The following is a 21,966-nucleotide window of genomic DNA, read 5'->3' as shown; positions in this document are numbered from 1 at the left end:
ATTATCATCTCTTTATGCTTTTTGAATTTCTGATCCAAGTTACAAAAAATTCGTCGCTCGATGCTCTATTCTTATGATTATCTTTTTGTTTAATGGTCCAATGGACTGTCATTGTCTATTAAACTATTTTTACTTCCTACTAGATGTTGAATTTAGAGTTTCCAAAAATATTAAAACTAGTGCACAGCGAGATATTTACTTAATTATTATCTAAAAAAACAGTACTCGAAATTGAAATATGCTGATTAGTCACAGCTGAAGAAATTGAGCAAGTTTGTGATTTCCAGACTAGTTTGCCTTGTTAGTTTCCAATTATTTTGTTCAAATAGAAGTGATATACTAATGGAACTCAATACCACATCATGATAACTAATAAAGAATTAAAGATGACATAAGTATGTAATTTTAGTATTTATCTAACAATATTTTTAGTATTTTCAGTAAATTGATAATAGATCACGGTTTCCAAAGGAAGTACAGCTCAGATTATTTGAGTTTGTGAACAACGTGATCACCCTCACGGTCGACATGTGGCGGCAGACATAGCTTACGAGACGTCCACAACATTACGTTACTTTCAAGTTCTTATTTTATTCAAAACTTGAGTTTATACTAATACCACATGACATTCATCATCAACATGCAAATCACGAGTTTTTGAAACGAAAAAGACTTTTCTACATAATTGTTGAAATATTGATCGCTTGTATAATGAAAAATAAGATGTTAATCTATAACTACCGTCCGATTACCGTATATAATTCAATTGGTTTTAACATTTAGATTCCTCAACTTCGAATCAATTTCATAAAGACAAATAGAAAATTATTCATAGTTATTACATTTGATGAAGGTTCACCAAGTTACTTTACCGAAGTTCCAGGCGATGATCCACTGATTTATCCTCTTATCTTAGAATAGATATATATAATCCGAATGTTTTAACATAAATAATTATCCAAAATGTGTGGTAAGAAGATATTTATCCACAATGTTCCGCAGTAATCTAAAAAAAAAACGTTGAAGCCTATCATCAAACTAAAACCCTGATATATAACAGTCAATTATCTTTAAAATAACTCAACAACTCCCCTAATATTATGACAGAACCTTTGAATTCATTCTATATATATACTAGATAGTTTTCCTAAAACAAAATCAGTAATAGATATGGCAAAAACAATCTTTCCCTTAACTCTCCTTTTGTCCTTGCTCTTGTCATCAATATCTCTAACCCTAGCAGCAGATTATCCACTCTCCACAAAGTCACGATGGATAGTCAACAAGAGTGGCCACCGTGTGAAGCTAGCTTGTGTGAACTGGCCTTCACACCTTAAGCCAGTAGTGGCCGAGGGGCTGAGCAGCCAGCCAATGGATTCAATATCAAAGAAAATAAAAGAAATGGGTTTCAATTGTGTTAGGCTCACTTGGCCACTTGAGCTAATGATTAATGACACTCTAGCCTTTAATGTTACCGTTAAACAATCATTTGAGAGATATGGATTGGATCATGAACTTCAAGGGATTTACACTCACAATCCATCCATTGTCAATACTCCTCTTATCAATGTATTCCAGGCAAGTATACACAATTAATCATGTGATTCATCATTCATTTGAAAAACAGTTTTTAGAAGACTCCAGATTCTTGTTTTAACTATATGTTATAACTTCTTACGCAAGCAACACTTTTCTTAGGCCGTGGTGTATAGTCTGGGGAGAAACGATGTGATGGTGATACTTGATAACCACAAGACCGTACCGGGTTGGTGTTGCAGCAACGATGACCCGGACGCGTTCTTTGGCGACCCGAAATTCAATCCAGATCTATGGATGTTGGGTCTTAAGAAGATGGCCACAATCTTTATGGACGTGAATAACGTTATTGGTATGAGCTTGAGGAATGAACTTAGAGGTTACAATCATACTGCAAAAGATTGGTATACGTACGTAATAAATTCTATTTTTTTTCTTGAACAAGACTTAGGTTCACCTCCTTTAAATTCACATCACTTCTAAAAACCAATCATAATGCCACATAAATTAATGGATAAAAACAATTAAATAATTTTTCAAAACCAAAAATAATTAAAAAATAATAATAATAACGTCAACTTTACCGACGTTAAAAACGCTAACTAAACCCTAAATCCAAACCGTAACCCTAAATCCTAAACCTAAACCCGAATTCTATACCCTAAAACCCAAACCTAAACCCTAAACCAGAACCTATACCCTAAATCCAAACATATGCCCTAAAACCTAAATTCTAAACACAACCTAGGGGGTGAACCTAAGTTTTGTTCTTTTTTCTTTATCATAATGCCCATGTGAAGCTTAAACACCAAGAAATTATGCACGTTAATTAGATATTCATCACTGATTTTATTCCCTTGCGCTATAAATAATTAAATCCCTAAAAATAATTAAGTACAACTCCAGCTATAAAAAATATCCATATGTATGTATAAATATTATATATATCGGTTGATATGGGAATCCAAGGTTCATAGATTAAACAACAAGAATCAACGCAGAGAAAGAATTTATTAATTTACATGATTTCGTTGATTCTAACATCTCTATTATTAATGTTTAAATTATTAGTATGGGAAAAGAATTATTAATATGGCAATTGGAAATGTTTTTTTTTTTCCTTTTTGCATGTACCTTAAGTTCATTGATTAAACAACACGATATAATAATCAACGCAGAGAAATAATTTGCTAACTTAGAACACATTTTCTAATATTAATGTCAAGATTATTAATATGGGAATTGGAATTATACTTTTTCACATGGTAGGTACATGCAAAGAGGAGCAGAAGCAGTGCATGGATCAAACCCTAACGTTCTGGTCATACTCTCCGGGCTTGACTTCGACGCTGACCTAACTTTCTTAAAAGATCGTCCAGTGAATCTTAGCTTTAAAAAAAAACTTGTTTTGGAGCTTCATTGGTATGCTTTCACCAATGGTACTGGTCAATGGAAATCACACAATGTCAACGATTTTTGCAGCCAAATCTTCACTAAGGAGCATCGTACTGGAGGCTTCCTTCTCGATCAAGGCTTTCCTTTGTTCTTGAGCGAGTTCGGGACCGATCAAAGAGGTGGTGATTTTGAAGGAAATAGGTATATATTACAAATTGGTTGAATACACATTTGAGGGAAGTCCAAAATATATAGTTTAGTACTGATTTCAAAATATAAACAAAGAATAAAAGTGTTACAAAAAAAAGAAAAGGGTCAATTGTTATTATTGCATTGTCATTCACTTTGGGTAATAAAGTATCCAAATAAACCCATGATTTAAAATGTTTTAACATTTTAGTAAGTGAAACCTATACAGATTGGTGTCTGAAACAATCAAAGATTCAAGGCTTGAAATATTATTATCAACTGTGACATTAGGTACATGAGTTGTATGCTGGCATGGGCGGCCGAGAAAGATATCGATTGGGCGGTTTGGGCGCTTACCGGAGTTTATTATTTCCGTGAAGGCAAACGTGGTGTAGTTGAAGCTTACGGTATGTTAGATGCGAACTGGCACCATGTTCATAACCATACTTATCTCCAGAGACTCTCCGTCATTCAACCACCACATAAAGGTAAATCAATCTTGCTTTGCTTGCTTGTAAACTAGCCTAACTTATCATCATGCATGTGTAATAATACAAGTTTGAGAAAGTAACTAAACTGTCACAGGACCCGGTATAAAGCACAATCATCACAAGAAAATATTCCATCCGTTAACCGGACTGTGTCTAGTGAGAAAATCACCGTGCTATGAGTCAGAACTCACGTTGGGTCCATGCACAAAGGACGAGCCGTGGAGTTATTCTCATGGAGACAGACTTGAAATCAAAGGAGGTCACAAATCTTGTGTGGAAGGCGAAACATCAGTTGGGAGAAGCGTGAAACTCGGCAAGAAGTGCACAAAGATTAAGCGAATATCGGCCACAAAGATGCATTTGGCGTTCAAGAATAACGATGGTTTGTTGGTATGCTTAGACGTGGATTCGGATAACAATATTGTTGCTAATCATTGCAAGTGTTTGACTGGAGATATTAGTTGTGAACCTGCAAGCCAATGGTTTAAAATCTTCTGAGGTAATATTTATTGATTTTAGACTTTTTAGTTATGAGAATAAACAAAAGTGCATAGAATAAATTACGATTACTGGATTGATTGTGTTTAGAAGACGATCCAAAGCTTTTGTATTCTTGAAGTTTGGAGTTCGGTGGAATGAAAATTAGTATATAATTTAATTTCATCTAAAGATAATAAGTTTAACCAATTGTAATATTATTGTGATATTGTTGTGATTCGACATTAGATTTTGAGGGCTATGGACAATTTAACGGAAAAATAGAGATCATGAGGGCTATAGACAATTTAACGAAAAATTAATATTTGTTTTTACAAGTTTAAGAATATATATAATTTTTCATAAAATTTTGGAGATCATATGCCAATATTTCATGAGCTTATTCTCATGATCAAAACTCATGTATTTAGAATCATTTAGCTTCGTGCCAGTGAAAGCTTGATAAATATAAACACCAGTAATACACAGCTGATCTTGACCTAAAAGAGAGTGAGGTTTTGTCAATAGCAAATTAAACCATGGACAGCAAATTAAAAAGAGTGAGGTTTTTATTTTTTCACAAAAAAAAAAAAATTAAACCGTGGGCAGAAGGAGCATTGGTGGTCCACTGTGCGGTGTGACAACTCACATAAAAACTGGCCAAAGAAGATGATTCACTGATGAGAAATCTACACCGCGATCTCCATGTTTTGGAAAGTGGTAAACATGCTGCGGTTCTGGAAATTTAAATCCTAGACGTTTTTGAGGGTTTAACGTAACAAAAATAACCATTTTACTATTACAATCATCCATAACAAAAACAAACCAATCCATACATATATAACAAATCCACATTAGTACATAAGCTTACCTACTACAAGCTTTAGAACCTGAAGCTCTTACACCTTTGACACGATTCACTTATTAGATAACAAGCCAATCCATCTCCATGAAAATGAAGAACTCTTTTCCTCTCAGGACACTTTTCAATAATATTAAAACACACATCTAAGTAAAGCTACATTAACATTAAAACCGAGTAATGCTTACTTGGCTTCAACATCTGATGGTTCAGCTAGCGGCAGACTTTGAGCCTGACCACCCTGCCATGTATAGCATCTTGAATCCAGTTGTTCAAACTATAACTTCCACAACAACCACATTAATCACTTAGCGGCTGTTCAAATCGAACTCCCCTGCTTCACGCCAGTTCTCCTGTTCACCCGTCTCTCCGTTCTCATTCTCCTCATCATTCAAGAAATCTTCCGAAGGCTCCTTCTCCTCTCTCTGACTATTGTTTCCCCACCCATTCATCATCTCATCAGGGTTCATGCCACGTCCTTGCTCTCCCATCTCGTGGCTCAGCTGAATACTCCCACCCTGATTCCCAACCGCGTTAGCCCTCAACGGGTTACGAGCCATTATCTCGGCATGGGACTGTGACTGTCCAGCCTGAGCCAAAGCGGCCATTCTCAGCTTAGCCTCCTGAGCCTCCCTGCCAGCCTTCTCCCTATCCATCTCTGCTTTAAGCTCCAGCAACGCCTTTCTTTCTTCTTGCAGCAGAGCTTGCTCCACCATAAGCCTCTCCTCGGATCTGAACTCTCCCATAGCTCGCTTCCGGGTGATTATGTTGAAAGCTAAGGCTTGTTTCTCAAAGGTTGCAGTGAACTCAGCGACTTTAGCTGCGATGTTGTTGTCCCACTGCTGAGAGCGGGAAAGGGCTTGGCCTGTTGGGTCTGAATCGAGGATTCTATCGTCCTCTTCCGCTTCGTAATCTGCTACAACATGATAAGGCAGTAACCTGCATAGGAGGTATGATAAGAAACAAACCAAATACAGAAACGTTCAATCAAGGCAAACAAATCACCACACAAAACAATGCCACGACCATATGCAGAGACACCACCACACTAAACTCAGAAAGAGATTGAAGTTTCGTATGAACGAACACCAAAAGAAACTCAGAAAGAGTATTGGATCTAACAAGGACAATATCAATAAAAAAGTAAAGAAATTAACGAAAAGGCTAACATATATCATCACAATATTAAATACCAAACACGAACCAAAGAAGAACATACAAGTTGCAGACTTTCCGACAAGGGTAAGTAAGTCATTAACAGATCACTGTTTTCATATCACAGATCAGATATACATATATCAATAAGTAATTTTGACTACTACCAGAGATTGCAAAAGCCTTGAACGGGTGAGAAACTCTATGGTGGATTTCTATAAAAGGAAATAAATTTACAAAGAAATGTCAGTAATTCGATAATTTAGAACTAACCTTTCGCAAGCGTCTTCGAGAGAAGAGAAAGGTCGTTTGAAATCAGGGTGGCAGACACGCCAAGCATCCTGATACGCGAATTGAAGCTCGATGTGATTCAACGGCCGCATCAATTTCTGCTGCTGTTGTTGTTGCTGCTGCTGTTGCAGCATCTGCTGACTCGCTGCAACCTGTTGCTGCTGCTGCTGCTGCTGCTGGAGATTCGGTGTAGGCTGTCCCACGCTAGGGTTGGGATTAGGGTTCTGCTGCTGAGGGGGAACAATTGGTCGGGTCTGGATTGACCCTGGTGGACGGAGATGAACGTCGATGTTGGAGGGGAATCTAGACATGGCGGCTTGTTGTTGTTGCTGTTTCTGCAACTGCTGTAATAAAAGCATCTGCTGCTGTCTCTGTTGTAATTGGTGTTGATAGAGAAGCTGCTGTTGTTGTTGCTGTTGCTGCTGCTGCTGGGGATGGTTCCCTACCAATGGCTTCGTCTCCTCCATCTTTCCTTCTTTCGTCCTTTCCTCCGTTCTTTTCGGATCTCTAGGTTATTTTGGGAAAGTCGTGCGAGTCATGGTCTGGTTTAGGGTCGGGAGAAAGACACATGGGCATTATATGGGCTCTATATTGGTATACTAAAAGCCCAATAGTTTTAGCTCAATCACTAAGCCCAATATTCTTCTTAACATAAAATATCGTAGGAGTAGGAGTAGGAATTAACAAATTAATATGGTTTAGTGTGATTCAGCTTAAGTTATGAAGTGGCACTAAATATGCGTTTTATATAGGAGCTTGGGACAAATACAAATAACATAAATAAAATACATGGCTTGGTCTCCTTGATACAAACAAGTAATCCTCCCTCTATGTACTTGCTTGAAGCAAACGAACGGTGTTTAAGCTTCTATTGAGTTATGACCCAAAAACCAACTCCTTCAATGATCGTAACGGAGAGTTGTGACCATGAGCTGCTGAATCTCTCCATAAAGCAAGTCCTGTTTTTACAATTAAAGTATTTTCAGACAAATGTTGAAAACAAAGGATGATGATGTAAGATAGTATCTTTGAGTGTTATGAACCTATCCATGAGATCAAACCAATTGTGGATGCTGCGAAGAATAACTTGCTCGTGCAGTTAGACCTGCATTTGGATAATTCCGGTGTTACTGGTTAATACTCATGTACTCGTGAAAAAAATACCATTCTAGCTTCAAGAGAGATGTGCGAGGATGCTTACATGTATAAGCACAGAATGTTTCCATATCCATAAAAGAGAGTTGCCCATATTGAACCAGTGAACCTACATCACAGCAAAGATGGATATCAAATTGCTTGTTACTCTGGGTGAAAATAGTGTTAAACTGAAGCTTAGCTTTTACCACATCAAATCACGGATAAATAATGCTCTTGGGAGCATAAGCCCGTTCCCCGTCATCGAAAGCAACATTGTGATTGGTGATAAGCCTTTTATGTTGTCTGGACTTAGAAAATTTGTCCACTGAAATATAGATGAACATCAGATATCCAGTAGTTGGGAGAACGTTCAAATAACAAGAGAAGTAAAACTAATACCATTTGGGAAACTGGCATCCACATGAACATAAGGGTCGCTGTCCATCCAGATAAAGACTGGACAAACTTAACACCTTCCTCTGGGAGTTTCTCGGTTCGAGCCTGCATTCTTACCAGAAGAAAGTTAAGATAAAAGGAAGATTACTACATATCTCAACAGTTGTTGTAAAAGATCTATGAACCTAGGACTAAGAGGTCAGAGAAACAAACACAGACCTATAGAAACAACAGCTGTATCATTTACATTGCCAATGCCACCATTCCACCCCCCCCCCCCCTTTCTATAATTGATAACTCCTATGTCCTCCTAACATAGTTTTTTAACTATTAAGTCCAAAAAATTCAGCACAAAGACTGAAAAGAATTTTGCAATGGAAACGGTCTACAAAGTTCAAAAGCGCCAAATCAGCGGTCAGTAGAACAATTCAATTATTGGAAACAAGATTCTTTTCAAACTAAAAATATGACTTGTTTGTAAAGTATACAAGAGGCTAGATTTAACCTGAAGAATGTGTACGCAAATCAATGAGGAGAAAGTAAAGCGGAAGTACTTGAAAGCTTACCATAAATACAGCCACTACAGCAATAACAAAAGCAGTTGTCCCAGGCAAGATACTGTTTGGTACAAAAGGGACAAAAGTAGACCACATGACCTGCGATTTCAAAGTTCAGAATCTAAGTGTCGACCTAACTGTATGTGTCTTCTCTAATGCCTCAGTGTAATCTATTGTACAAAGCCAAAACTTGAAGGGTAAATACACTCACTTGAGGTAGAACACAGAGTCCACCAACAGTGATAAAATCTTCCCACAATCGCCACAGAGTCGTACTGAGCTTACCAAAATAGAACAAACAGTTCAATATAATACCAACAGTGACAACAGCCGAAGTAGCAACAAAAAACGGCAAAGGCATAGCTCCAGCCATGGTGAGCTGCGAAAGGACAACGTGAGTGGAGATGACTCCAAGTGTTTGCACAATAGCTGCTTCTTTTTCTCTCTTCTTTGCGAAATATGAAAGCAACGAAAGGTTTCCTAACAAACCAGTCAACATCCCCTGTATTCCATCAAAAACATCCACTTTCACATTCTATCCATCACAGTGAGATTTGCATATACCAAAGAGCTTTACCAGCCATGGAACAGCCGAAAGTGCGGTGTTGTTTCCCGCCAAAAGATTCTGTGCATTGAGGATGATCTGCGGCAATTGAAGCATCAGAAACGGAATATTCGCTCCGCCGGAGAATTTCGCAGTCCATGAATCCCATTCTTCGTATTCCTTAACCTTCTCTAAACCTAGAGATCCCTTTGAGAGAGTAAAATCCCCAAAATCAAATTAAAAAAAAATTAGCCATTAGAGCAGAGACCACAAGTAGAAACTTTATAGAGCAATTGATTCAACTTGAAACCTCACTTCCGAGTTAGTTGCACGAACAGGGACGAGTCGTCGGCGATTCGAAACAATCGGATTCCACCGAGTCAGAGCCGATCCACGGAAGCCACCGACGCCTATACAAGCACGCTTCAGCGGGAGGCGGGAGAAACGAGATGTAGAAACGAAGGAAGAGCGAGGAGAAGTCGGGATGATCAACGAGCGGTTACTAGCGAGAGACATTGCGATGGTTTTAGCTTCCATGGGAGTTTTGGAGAACTATTTCTCTACTTAACGCCTGCCTTTGTAACAGAGAGAGTGAGATGGCGACGAAGCAGAGGGTTATACGAGTGAAAATCATCTTAGAGAGTGATGTTGGGAAATGAAAAGGTGACACGTGGATGTTATTATATCGTTAACTGTAGCTTCAATTCATGTGCTTCTTTGTATTGATCCTAGATTTTTAAAAGATATTTTATTTTCTCCAACCTTCGATTTTCCCCGTACATGATACAAAATTAAAAAAAAAAACAAATTCGAATATCCTTTAATAACTTGTGGGCTTTCGCGGGAAAAGCCCATAACGTTAGCCCATTTGTCAAACAATAAACAACTTTTGGTTTTGCTTCTCTCTACCAACTACTACTACTACAATAGACTCATATCGCTCGCTTCTGTGGCCTGATTTGGTGAATTCACTTTTCAATATAGTAACATTATTGTCAAATCAAACGATCCAAAAGAACATGAACTGATCCCAATATAAAATAACTTACTCAAGTTAATTTAACACCTAAACACAAGCTTTGCGTTGCACAATGCACTAGAGAGAAAGAAAAAAAGCATGGTATCAAATGGCTTGACCAGGCCAACAAACCTGTTTCGACTGTCACATTACACAGCAGTTTGGTGAAGATTCGAGCATATCCGGAGACCTGTGAACATACACACAAAAAGTCAGTCCCAGTGTGTCTTTAAAGATCACTGAGATTTTTTTTAACTTAGGAAGAAGACTTACATTTGTCCTAGACTTGCGAAATCAAAACCAGGATCCATCTCCTGCACTATATCACTCGGTGGTTGTCCACACTCCTGCATCTTCTGCATTATCTCCATGATCTTGGTCGAATTGTTTGGTTCGTTCTCGTAGACCAAGTTGAGCTCTTTGATCAGTTCATATTGGCGTGAATAACGTTCGAAATCTTCTTTGCTTAGAGTGCTTTCATGCTCTTCTAGCCATTTCGGGTATCTTGCACCGATCTCTTTCATTGGTTCGTGGAGAATATCCTTTGATAACAGCTGTTGCATCATCGTGTCCACAATTGACTCCAAGTCCTAAACAAAGATAATATGATCAAGACAGAAAGATTATTTATCACAATCTGTCCTATTAACACAGCCTCCAATGTGGTTTGAAACTCTTATCAAGAAAATAACACATCTCAGCTAATAGGATGCATAACAAGTCAGTTAGTGTATGATAAATTTACCTGAGATCCAGTAAGATCCTCGAATTGCTTGATCCAATCTTCAACCATAGCATCATCAGAAGAACCCGGCGGCAGCAGCTGCTTGGAAGACAAGGACCCTAGCCCTTTGACAGTTTCTCTGGTTTGTTCCCTGAGTTTATCAAGAGCCTCAGCAACATGGTCCTCTTTAGCAACCTTGCTCTTTCCTTTCTTCTTGGTCCTCATGTCTGGTAATCCCATTCCAAGACCTTGAACTCCACTAGGCAATGACTCCATCTCTTCTTTGCCACCTTCTTCTTTATTCACCCCTTCATTTCTACAAAACCCATTAACGGTAAGCTCTAAGCTCAAAATTGAGGAACCACAATCTTAAAACAAGTATAGGGCAATAAAGACGGTACCTTTGAGTAAGATTGAGATCCTTGAAATCATCCAAGGCGCCTGTTAAATCCACAAAGACAATATAAACGTTTTCACCAATCAATCAAAAACATATAGAATTCGCAACGAAGATGATAGTAAGGATATCAAAATTAAAAATTAAAAATAAAAAATCGATTACTGTCGAGAAGCTCGTCTAAGTCATCGGTGTGTGTTTCCTTGGCCATTATCTGGGAACCAAACTGTGGTTCAAGCACTGATGTGGAAGAAGAAGAAATATCGCAAAGAGGAGAAAGGGCGGTGTTCAATTGATTATCTCGATACGTCACGGTGAACTTAATGATTCAATCCAACGGCTGACGTTTTTTTCTCCCCCAGTTTTTCTTTTTAATATTTATCTGAATTATTTAGTGTAACATAAAATCTAAAAATACTCTTTTAATTTTATGGGTTTAAATCAATTAAAATAAAAATAATTAAACCAAATAAAAAAAGAAACAACACTACTTCTAATTACATTTATTCTTATCAAATATAATTTAATTTTATCCAAGTTTAAATAAAATAAAATAAAAATAATTAAACCAAATAAAAAAAACAAGACTACATCTAATTACATTTTTTATTTTATTTTTTCTCATATCGACAAAATTAAAATATTAAAATAATAATGTTCAAATATTATTTTTAAATTAAAATAAATTATATTTAAATTATTAGTTCTGTGCATGGCGAAAAAAAATCAAAGTTCTTTATTTATTTTATTTTTTTTGAACAACTTCCTAGTTCTTTATTTATAGTAAGTGTACATGGTTGATAAACCTCATCGTTTAACATGGCAGGAAAGAAGCAGAAGTCAAACTATAGTATTAAGTTCACTTTAAAAAAGTTAAAAGGAAAATGAAGTGTTTAAGCTCAAATCTAGTTAACATGGCAGGAAAGAAGCAGAATTCACACTCGTAACCTCGTAGCTTCCAGACACAATAAAGCCCATAACTTTGAGTGGCCCAAATCATTTTGCTCACTACAACAAAGCTCCCTTAAAACACTTTCCTCTCAAAACAAGTCTCAGCAATGGCGACAACTCGTCCACTCGTTCGTCTCTCCACCACAAGAGCGAGCCTTCATCTCCTTTTCCAATCTCCAAAGAGACCCTTCTCTTCGTTTTTATCCACTCTCTCATCTTCCGCCGTGAGAAGCTCCAATTCGAGATGCGTACGCGCCGCTTTGTCTCGTGGAGAGTCCACCACGCCGTCGTCGATTTACGGAAACAAAGTTTTCAGGGCTTCTGGGTTTGGTCTTGCTAACATTCGCAGCCGTAATCTCAGTGCTAGATCCTCTCAGATCAACGATGCTGGGTCGATTGATCAAACCCTTATGCAATCCATGGAGCAAAAGGTTGAAACTTTTTCTTCTTCCTTATAAGCTAGTGCCGAGGCTTATAAAATTAGATTAGTGTAATATCTCGTTCATGATTACACTCACTCTAACCGTAGATCGAATAATCAAGATTGGGTTATTATATCACTAAGTTAAGCTCATTAAAGACGAATCATATCTCAGAAGGCATCTGTTTTCACTTCTTGTATTTGTGGTTAAAGTTCCAATTTTTTCTCGGTTTATCTTTTTTTCTGTACAGATCAAAGAACAATTGAATGCAGAGTCGGTTTCTGTCAAGGATATGTCTGGAGATGGTCGCCACGTTTGGTAACTACTCTTGCGTAACTCATTCTTCTCTTTCGGATCATTCACTATTACCCATAATTAAAGTTGCAGATTTATATGTTTATTGAAGTATGTTGTCATATTCAGACAAGGTTCACGTTTTGAGCATCTTTTTTGCTCTTGTTTCATCGAACAATAAATGAAAAACCGAGCTATAGTAAGAACATCGATGATTAAGTTGCTCTGTCTCGTGTGGAAAACAAAATCCAAAGAACTTCCAAATTATGCCAGTATCATTCATCAACGTTGATGTCTAAGTTAGAACTTATTCCATTTTCTGTTCTTACCTTTTACTTGTCATATTAGATGATTCTGTTAATTAACATCAGTATTGCCTAATGTTTTTTTGTAGCATCAATGTGGTATCATCGGCTTTTGAGGGACAATCTGCAGTGAACAGACAAAGGATGGTCTACAAAGCCATTTGGGAAGAGCTTCAGAACGTAGTTCATGCCGTTGATCAAATGACAACAAAAACTCCTTCCGAAGTTTGAAGCCTCGAGTTTTTAAATGACACGAAGCCAAATCTATTATTTGAACAGCGGGCAAAGCTGTTTTGTTTTATCAAAACAAATTTGGATGTTTGTTTTTGTTGTTGATGGTGGTGTGTTATCCGATTATGTGACATCCTTTGCTGTGTTTCATTTCTTTTTGTCGTCTGCCACTCGCATAAGTACATTTACGTAGCTTCTTGAACCTGGATAATAACAGTAGTCTACAAGTTTCACAATATGCTTGGGGTAATTTGGAAGAAATTTTTTGCGCATCATTAGAGACTTTTGATCTAAAACGATTATAAATAATATAATATCAGAGATTAAAGAGAAAAAAACTAGCATAGCAGTTTTGTTTCCAAAATAGCACTCAAAGTTCAAAGTCACAAAAATAGATTTCATTAAATAGTTAAATATATATTTATACCTTTTAGGTTAATTAATTCAAACTTTAGAGTTTAGAATTAAGGGGTGAGATTTTGGAATTAAGGTTTAAAATTTTATAAAAAATAAATATTAAAATAAAAAAATAAAAATTTTAAAAACAGTTTCAAAAAAAATTTTAAAGTATAAAAAAAAATTGAAAAAAAAAATCAAAAAAAAAATTTCAAAAAGTAAAATTATAAAAGTTTAGAATCTGAAAACATATGATCTGAAACTATAAAAAAATTTATTTTTTTCATTTATTTTTTTTTATTTTTATTTGTTTATTTAATTTTAAACCAAAAGTATTAGAGATATTTTATTCTTTAATAAATGTCATTGATTTTTGTGACTTTTTTTCTTTTAGTGTCATTTTTAAAACATAAACTTCAAAAGGTGCTATTATTGACAATTGCCCAAAGATTAAATCAAAATATTCCTTGCTAAAAATAACATTTATGCTTCGACAAAAAGACATAATGTTGTCGAAGATACCACAAATGGCAATATCACATTTTGCATTAGATTTATAAACGAAAATAAAAATGCAATTCATAATAATAACTCGAACTTTACTACGTCTTGAAGTGAAAGGAGAAAATGAAAGAATGAACACTTGAACGGTGTAGGTGTGGCAAATGATGTTTTCTTCTAAAAAAAGTAAAGTGGCAAACGATGTTCATGCCTTCATTTTCTCTCCGAACATATATATATTCGGAGAAAGATTACAACAAGGAACACACATCACTGCTTCATCTCTAAATTAACTCCGGCGACCTAGTCGGTGATAATGTCAGGGCAGGTTTCCATAGGAAAGTTGAGTTCTCTGTGGCAAGTTATTATGTCTTGTTGATGGACCTGAAGGAGGAACAATAAATACTTGCCAACCCTGATCGGATTTCTCGCCGGCAGTGTGTGGCCGGAATGTTGCTACGGCGATTATCGTCGGCAAAATGAGAAGGAGAAGAAGCGGTAATGTTGAAGGAGACATCAGAGAGACGTAAGTAAAGAATAATTGTATCATGTTGCATTAGAACAGTAACTATATATCATAACGATATCTTTTTCTGGAAATTTTATTTTAAATCTTGTTGTAACGCTCATTAGTGGTATGGGAAGTGTTGCGGTGTTTTCTTGGGGCTACTACAAGTGTTAATGAATGACTTAGTTAGCTTCACTTTTCATCTTCTAACCGAACCTTCTTTGACTTGTTGTTCATCGATTTATATAAGATTATTACAATCACTACTTTTGTTTTAATTAGTTTATAGCGTGACAACACGATAAGTCTATCCATTTCCAAACATGACTAGGCATTTCCATATGTTGCCTCATGTCTAAATTTAGGACACTGATGCACCACGTGGATTGACCAGCTTCATACTCTCGACAGAGAGAACTGAGAAGACATTCATCTTCTTTAACAAAATGTTATTTTTTTCAGGAAGTTTAAATCAAATAGAGATATTGAATCATTTCTATCCTTAACAATGTGTTGCCCAAGTGAAATTAAGGTTAACTAGGTATATAGACTATGCATGAGTTTTCTTTTGTTTTACCACACAAGCGAAACCAGAAAAGCACACTCTGATTGGCTAGTCAAATGAGACAATAACAAAGATTGTAATAACGGAGTTATTTTATCAATTATATAGTATTGGGGTCAATGTAGAATTTATACAAAAATACAGGGTAGAAGGGAAAAAGGAGAAAAAAACAGAAACTGTAGTTTGGTTTGGGAGGAGAACACAGAAGACACATTTACGAAGCGGTTCTGAGAAGATGAAACTGTTCGACGCGCACTGTCACCTTCAAGACCCCAGGATTATCAGCAAAGCTCCTCAGCTCATCTCCTCCGCTGTAGCTTCCGGCGTCTCTTCCTTCGTCGTCAATGGAGTCTCCGAGGTTTGGTTTCGTCAGAGATTGCAAAATGACAGCTTTTACGTTTTACTGAATTGAATCTGGGCTTCGTTTAATTTTGGATAGAAAGATTGGAACTTGGTCAAAGAGATGGGAGTGAAGTACCCTTCTGTTGTTCCCTGCTTTGGTATCCATCCATGGTACGAACTCTGTGTATGTAATATCTACATTCGATTACTGGTAAAGTTTGAGACTTTAAAGGTCGTTTTGAGTATAGGTATGTTGCAGAGAGGAGTCCTCAATGGTTTGAGACGTTGAAGAGCTTGTTTGAGACCACTCCTACTGCTGCTGTTGGAGAAGTAACTGTCTCTTGTCTCTTTTGATTTGAAGAAAACCTTTTCGTAGAATCCATGATTGTTGTTGGTTGAAGCTGATTACTTTTTTTTGTCTTTACAGATTGGTTTGGACAAAGGGTCTAAGGGAAGAGAGATTGATTTCTCAGACCAGGTTTCATGATTGATAAAGAAGAAACCTTTGGGCTTATATAGTTTGATGCTAAAAGCTGCATTTTTAAAAAGTGCAGGTTGGAGTGTTTCGTCGACAGCTTGAACTTGCAAAGGAACTGAATAAACCTGCGTCAATTCACTGTGTCCGTGCATTTGGGGATCTACTTGAGATAACAAAGTATGATCCTTTGCTTCCTCTTGTGTGTAGCAAAGCAATAGTGTGATGTTATCTCGTGATACGCAGATCTGTGGGGCCTTTTCCTGCTGGAGTCATCCTTCACTCGTACTTGGGTTCAGCTGAGATGGTTCCTGAATTTGCTAAGATCGGTGCATACTTCTCCTTCTCTGGTTTTCTCATGTCCATGAGTGAGAAGAAAGCCAAGAAGATGTTGAAAGCAGTAAGATTTCTACATTTGTTTACGCACAAACTACAGTTTTTTAGATGGAATGGAGAGGAATCTTGATTTCAGTTCTTCTTGGTAGGTTCCTTCTGATAGGATCTTATTGGAGACTGATTCACCCGATGCATTACCAAAGTCAGAGTCAGGGACTCTCTACTTTGTAGAAGGAGATCCTTCTCTGCTGCCTGAAGAAGGAAACTCATCTCAGGATCTTGAGTCTAATGCTTCCTCCAGTGGCGGCTCGATGAAATTGCCAAAGGAAACACTTAACCACCCTGCTAATATTCATACCGTATGTTTGTTGTTACTTTATTACTGCTTTAACTCATATATTCATGGAAAAATTTAAGACCCTAATCAATTACGGTTACAGGTACTTGGGTATGTAGCAAGGTTGTTGGACATGAAGAACGAAGAACTCGCGGAACTAAGCTATACAAATGCTGTTCGGTTATTCTCTTACTCAGGCTCGAAGCTGCTTCTTGACAAAGGTAAATCATTTCTTTTAGTTTGTCTCTTCACATCTTTGTTTTGGTCACAGAACAAGTTTTTGATAAGGATCTTTGTCTTTAGGTGCCGCTGATGTCTCTGGCCACACTCGGAACCATTCAACAACACCATCATGAGTTCTTAAGACATTGTAGTTGCGTTTGTCATTACTCTGTTACAAGTCTTTGAAGTTGGAAACTTGGAATAGTGTTGTAGACTCACTCACACTTCTCTTTGTATAAGACCTTTTTTTAACTATATTTGACATGTTCATATATGATGATGATAATAAAGATTATAGATTTACATAATGTGTATTTTTTTACTGCACCTGTGTAAATTCATTTGATGATAAGATTTGATTGAGTCATTATTTTTTGCTTTTAAAAAAAATTTAAATTGGTAACAAACATCTTAACTTGATTCCTATATCTCCGGAAGTCTCTTGATTTTGTTTTTGAATTATTTGTGTGTTTGACCCCATACTTCTCTGCTTTCACCTTCCGTTGTTGCAGAACACATGATGAAACTAAGTACCTTGTGTTGTTGAAGCCTAAGACAAAGACCAACTCATAAGCACACATTCCTTCAAGAAACGATGTCAGATCTTGAAACCAGGTAAGGTTTCTTCATCTGTTCTATTTCAGATTAGTATCAATTCCTGATTTAAACAGATAAAAGTCTAAACTATATTCATTTCCCTTGAAGAAACTCGAAGTCAGAGCTTCACATCAACGTAAAGGATGTTCCATTTCATCTCTGCAAAGTATGTTTCTTTCTATTCTCCATTAGATTTATCAAAAAGAAAAAAAAAAAGACTTGTGTTTCCTAATTTTTCAGTTTTTTTTTTGTTTGTGTAGGAAACTATAGCAAAGAGATCAGCGATAGTGAGCTCATTACTGGAGAGAAACAAGATCGATGAGCTTCCTTGTATCCTACAAGATATAGAAGCTGATCCAGAAACCTTCAAGCTGGTTGCTAAGTTCTGCTACGGCTACAAAGTGAACCTTACGTCTGATAACATCATATCCGTTCTCTGCATAGCCTACTACTTAGGGATGAAAGAAGAACACAGCACTGATAACTTGCTGGGAAAGGCATCTAGTTTCTTGGAAACAAGAGTTCTCCCCAGCTGGAACGAGACAGTAAACGCTCTTCGTTCGGGGGAGAAGAGTCTCGACAAGCTAGCGGATTTCGAACTCGTGGACCTCTTCTTCGACTCCCTTATCGAAAAAGCTTCCTACGATCCAAGACTCCTCGGCGAACCGATCAAGAACAGAGAGGAAACAACAAGTGAGTATAGACCTAACCCTAGGAGGAGACTGTTTGATAACGACTGGAAGTCTGAAGATTTGATCACTCTCCCGCTTCGGTTTTACGAGCCTTTGATGATCCGAGCAATGGAATCACGCAGCATTCCTGTTGAATACATTGTTACTTCAATCTGCAAGTACGCGAAGAAATGGGTTTTGGACGCGGAAGATAGCGTGTCAGGCAAGAAAAGAGAAGTTGTTGAAGCTGTTGAGAGGCTTTTGCCTCACAAAAGAGGGCTAATCTCATGCGAGTTCTTGTTCAAGACGCTGAAACACTCTATCTCGTTAGAAGCTAGCTCTGAATGTCGAAATGGGTTTGGGATCAGAGTCAGCAAACAGCTCGACATGGCTAAACCAACGGATCTCAAGATTCTAACGCAAGGATACGGTGAGAAAGACATCCAGCTCCTTAGAACCGTCGTCACTAGCTTTTACTCTAACTACACCAACGAAGAAGAAGACTCTGAAGACGTTTCTCTTTTCGTCAAAGTGGCGAAGCTCTTGGAGGAGTTTCTGTTATTAGCTGTGAGTGAGGATGCTTCTCTGAAGCTGGAGGCGTTTGTGGCGTTAGGAGAGATCACGGCGGCGATTTCGCTTGGTGTTTTGAGGTACTCAGATGGGATTTACAGAGCGGTTGATGTTTTCTTGGAGAGGCATGGATACTTGACTGAGTCTGAGAAGATGGAAGCTTGTAAGGTTCTTGACTGTAAGAAACTTTCTAGGCAAGGGTGTGAGGAAGCTGCGAAGAACCAGAGGCTTCCTCTTAGGGTTGTTGTTCAGGTTTTCTTTGCTTCTCAGCTTCAGATAAGGGATACAGTGGCGAAAGAGATTAAGGGAGGAGAAGAGATTGGGGTTTGGAGTGATGAGGATGAGATTGAGAAGATGACTGAGAAGCTGTTGGGGATGGAGATTGAGGATCATGAATGTGTTGTTCATCGATGGAAGAAGGCGAAGAAGGTAAGTGTGTGGAGACAAGTGAAGAGGAAGTTTGGTTGCTTGAATGCTACTTCTTCTTCTTCAGCTGATGCTTGCACCTGTGATGTCAAGAAGAAAAAGAAGAAGAAGATTCATCATCACTACAAATAAATAAACAACTCGAGATAAAAGACACTTTGTTCTGTTCTTGTTGTTGCTCTCTTTCTGACACTGGAGAAGATGTTTTGTTTTTGTTAATGATTATTTTCCCAATTCATCCAAAACCATGAGAACAATGCAAATAAAGCTACAACAAAACAAATTATTCTATAGACTTTGACATGGTATTTTTTAGTTCATACTCAAAACTACAATGTTCCTTGTCTCACACGTCTATTAGATTTTGACATTGGAGAAGATTTTTTTTCTTTTTTGTTATTGATTATTTTCTGAATTCATCCAAAACCAGAAGAACAATAGAAAGAAAGCTAAAACAAAACAAAATCTTCTATGGACTTTCACATGTTATTTAAGTTCATACTCAAAAACAATGTTCCTTGTCTCACACGTCTATTAGGGTTCAGCTTTTTCCAAAGCCTTTCCTCTTTGTTCAAACCATAGTTAACAACCCAAAAAGACGATCAGTTCCTGATCATTCAGTATCAGATCATCTGTTCCCCACGGATAATCTCAAAGGAGTTCTATCGCAATCCTTATCAACGCCACTCTCGTCATGATGTTCTTGATTACCTTCGTCTCCCATTCTCATATGATCCGGAATCAGTTTATTAGTACTTCTCTCATTTAGATCCTCTTCTGCTGCTTTTACTCCTCCTTCATCTCCAAGAACCACCACATTCCCGAACTGCACGTGCTTCTCACCATCACTCGGCGAATTCCCCAGCTCCACCGCAGCCACGGGATGTGAATCCGACATGGCGATTTCCGTGATGCTTCTATTGTTCTTCTCCTCCTCCTCCTCCTGGCCTTTCTCCGGATCGAATCTGGAAACTCTTTGGCTTATGGAGAGGATGCAAGGCTTGAGGAGACAAGAGTAGATGTAAGCCAAGAACCAGAAGAACCAAGGGATACCAACGAAGAACATACCCGCTTGTAGAAACAGAGGATTTGGATCATGTTGGACGAGGTAAAGCCCGAGAAGGACTCCTCCTGTGAGGATGCATGAAAGAAAGAGAAGAGTGACGATGTATATTCTTGGATCACCTGTTCTTTGATCCATTCGAATTCCCGACCACTAGATCTGAAACACGGATGAACAAGACCTAGAGATCGTGTTTTCTTCTTTCTTCCTCTTTTGTGTATTGTGTGTGTTTCTTGAATTAGACTATGGTTTTTTCGTTTTTTCTTAATTTCTTTATCCGGACAATTGGATGTAACAGAAAACAGGAAAGACCGCTAAATGAGGACGTAATTTTATATATCATTATATCTATTTATTTTCCTTCATTCGCTAAATGACTGTGAATTTTTTTTATTATGGTAGTGTCATTGTGAAGTTGTTAAGAGACATTGGCTTATATTAAAGGTGAGATGCAGACGGATTAATTCGGGGAATATAGTTTTTTCCAGTTTTTTAATATGAGGGATTGTAGAAATATGTCATATTCCACGTAAGAAAATATTATATTATCTTATATAATAAGACTACATGGTATATACATATGGTTATCGTGCTATCAACCAAGATGCGACGTAAGTTCACGATGTCTAATTACATGATCTCCACTTTTCTATAAAAATATAGTTAATAAAAGAAACTAATGTGTAACCCTGACAATTTTTTGTACATCTGTTGACTATAGCCAGTTAGCCACAATGGTTCCTCTCCCTTGAAAATGAGTCCAAAAACATGTGTTTTAATTTTTTTTAGAACTATCATTAGTTAATGCCTAATGGCTAATGGATATACAATGCTTAGAATGTAAAAGAACGTAAATTAAAAAAAAAAACAAATAAATATTATTAATATAACTGGAATGCAGCAACACTATTGATATATAAAGGTCTATCGTGAGAATGTTGTCTCTCTCACATTGATTTATGATCATGATCAGTCTGGATACATCTTCATCTGAAGATAATAGTTTTGATTGATTCTTTGCAATTATCTTTCATTTGCAGTACCTATTTTTGTAGTTGTTTTTTTTGTCGACCAAGTTCTATTAATAAGTTTTTTTACAAAAAAAAAAAGTTCTGTTAATAAATCTTTCAAAAAAACGTTCTATTAGTAAGTCCAACGGACTGAGAGAATTGGTATCAGATATAAAAAGTGAAGTTCAACAAAACAAATTTTTTTATAAAAGCATAAATAGAGAAAAACTATGTGTTGGTTCATGTTCGTCCAGGTGCAAGCTTTCTGATGCTTTACAAGAAGCTCATCCAAAACAAAATTCGTCTAAACGAACTAAAATCCGACAAAACAGAAGGTAAAATTGATCATAAAATAAAAAATTCAACCCAAAAAAATATCAATTCCCTCTGGAAAAAGTTCAAACGTTACGAAGGAGAGAAGATATTTTCTTTGTATTTCCTATTTGTTAAGTTGTAGGATCATTACTCCAGTAGAATTACTAGCTCCAATAACAATCAATTAAAATATAGTTATGATGGTTTTAAATACATAATCATCTTATTGGTTTTGTTGTGCAGTAAATTTCTGACCAAAA

General features: G+C 37.0%; 8 protein-coding genes across 8 annotated transcripts; 4 read left to right on the top strand and 4 right to left on the bottom strand.

Annotated features, from left to right (window-relative positions):
- The first annotated feature begins 220 nt into the window (after nt 1–220).
- On the top strand, nt 221–4,274 carry LOC103833179 (glycosyl hydrolase 5 family protein). The gene is made up of 5 exons (XM_009109275.2): nt 221–1,578; nt 1,699–1,946; nt 2,806–3,132; nt 3,412–3,608; nt 3,706–4,274. The coding sequence occupies exons 1-5, from the start codon at nt 1,171–1,173 to the stop codon at nt 4,107–4,109; spliced, it is 1,584 nt and encodes a 527-aa protein (XP_009107523.1). The 5' UTR covers nt 221–1,170; the 3' UTR covers nt 4,110–4,274.
- A 590-nt stretch (nt 4,275–4,864) lies between these two features.
- Nucleotides 4,865–6,952, bottom strand: LOC103833180 (putative mediator of RNA polymerase II transcription subunit 26). The gene is made up of 2 exons (XM_033282535.1): nt 6,379–6,952; nt 4,865–5,889 (listed from the first exon to the last, which is right to left on the bottom strand). The coding sequence occupies exons 1-2, from the start codon at nt 6,861–6,863 to the stop codon at nt 5,259–5,261; spliced, it is 1,116 nt and encodes a 371-aa protein (XP_033138426.1). The 5' UTR covers nt 6,864–6,952; the 3' UTR covers nt 4,865–5,258.
- A 114-nt stretch (nt 6,953–7,066) lies between these two features.
- LOC103833181 (maltose excess protein 1, chloroplastic) lies at nt 7,067–9,674 on the bottom strand. Its single transcript, XM_009109278.3, has 9 exons — nt 9,346–9,674; nt 9,064–9,237; nt 8,698–8,988; nt 8,496–8,585; nt 7,933–8,034; nt 7,740–7,858; nt 7,598–7,660; nt 7,440–7,501; nt 7,067–7,355 (listed from the first exon to the last, which is right to left on the bottom strand). The coding sequence occupies exons 1-9, from the start codon at nt 9,565–9,567 to the stop codon at nt 7,273–7,275; spliced, it is 1,206 nt and encodes a 401-aa protein (XP_009107526.1). The 5' UTR covers nt 9,568–9,674; the 3' UTR covers nt 7,067–7,272.
- Nucleotides 9,675–9,988: 314 nt separating this feature from the next.
- Nucleotides 9,989–11,540, bottom strand: LOC103833182 (peroxisome biogenesis protein 19-2). Its single transcript, XM_009109279.3, has 5 exons — nt 11,335–11,540; nt 11,174–11,213; nt 10,794–11,088; nt 10,322–10,638; nt 9,989–10,238 (listed from the first exon to the last, which is right to left on the bottom strand). The coding sequence occupies exons 1-5, from the start codon at nt 11,378–11,380 to the stop codon at nt 10,193–10,195; spliced, it is 744 nt and encodes a 247-aa protein (XP_009107527.1). The 5' UTR covers nt 11,381–11,540; the 3' UTR covers nt 9,989–10,192.
- A 642-nt stretch (nt 11,541–12,182) lies between these two features.
- Nucleotides 12,183–13,610, top strand: LOC103833183 (protein BOLA4, chloroplastic/mitochondrial). The gene is made up of 3 exons (XM_009109280.3): nt 12,183–12,551; nt 12,793–12,860; nt 13,231–13,610. The coding sequence occupies exons 1-3, from the start codon at nt 12,228–12,230 to the stop codon at nt 13,370–13,372; spliced, it is 534 nt and encodes a 177-aa protein (XP_009107528.1). The 5' UTR covers nt 12,183–12,227; the 3' UTR covers nt 13,373–13,610.
- Nucleotides 13,611–14,521: 911 nt separating this feature from the next.
- Nucleotides 14,522–17,362, top strand: LOC103833184 (uncharacterized metal-dependent hydrolase YabD). The gene is made up of 11 exons (XM_009109281.3): nt 14,522–14,539; nt 14,580–14,795; nt 15,487–15,700; nt 15,782–15,855; nt 15,933–16,014; nt 16,112–16,162; nt 16,239–16,339; nt 16,406–16,559; nt 16,645–16,854; nt 16,936–17,053; nt 17,136–17,362. The coding sequence occupies exons 2-11, from the start codon at nt 14,749–14,751 to the stop codon at nt 17,186–17,188; spliced, it is 1,104 nt and encodes a 367-aa protein (XP_009107529.2). The 5' UTR covers nt 14,522–14,539; nt 14,580–14,748; the 3' UTR covers nt 17,189–17,362.
- An 86-nt stretch (nt 17,363–17,448) lies between these two features.
- On the top strand, nt 17,449–19,556 carry LOC103833185 (BTB/POZ domain-containing protein At5g17580). Its single transcript, XM_009109282.3, has 3 exons — nt 17,449–17,669; nt 17,760–17,817; nt 17,912–19,556. The coding sequence occupies exons 1-3, from the start codon at nt 17,650–17,652 to the stop codon at nt 19,448–19,450; spliced, it is 1,617 nt and encodes a 538-aa protein (XP_009107530.1). The 5' UTR covers nt 17,449–17,649; the 3' UTR covers nt 19,451–19,556.
- Nucleotides 19,557–19,763: 207 nt separating this feature from the next.
- On the bottom strand, nt 19,764–21,937 carry LOC103833186. The gene has a single exon (XM_009109283.3). It carries the CDS (start codon nt 20,517–20,519, stop codon nt 19,947–19,949), a length of 573 nt encoding a protein of 190 aa, XP_009107531.1. The 5' UTR covers nt 20,520–21,937; the 3' UTR covers nt 19,764–19,946.
- Nucleotides 21,938–21,966: the final 29 nt, after the last annotated feature.

This window comes from Brassica rapa, chromosome A10 (assembly GCF_000309985.2).
Source record: "Brassica rapa cultivar Chiifu-401-42 chromosome A10, CAAS_Brap_v3.01, whole genome shotgun sequence".
Lineage (NCBI taxonomy): Eukaryota > Viridiplantae > Streptophyta > Magnoliopsida > Brassicales > Brassicaceae > Brassica > Brassica rapa.
Note: the sequence above shows the minus strand (reverse complement) of the source record. Positions and strands in the feature narration are given on the sequence as shown.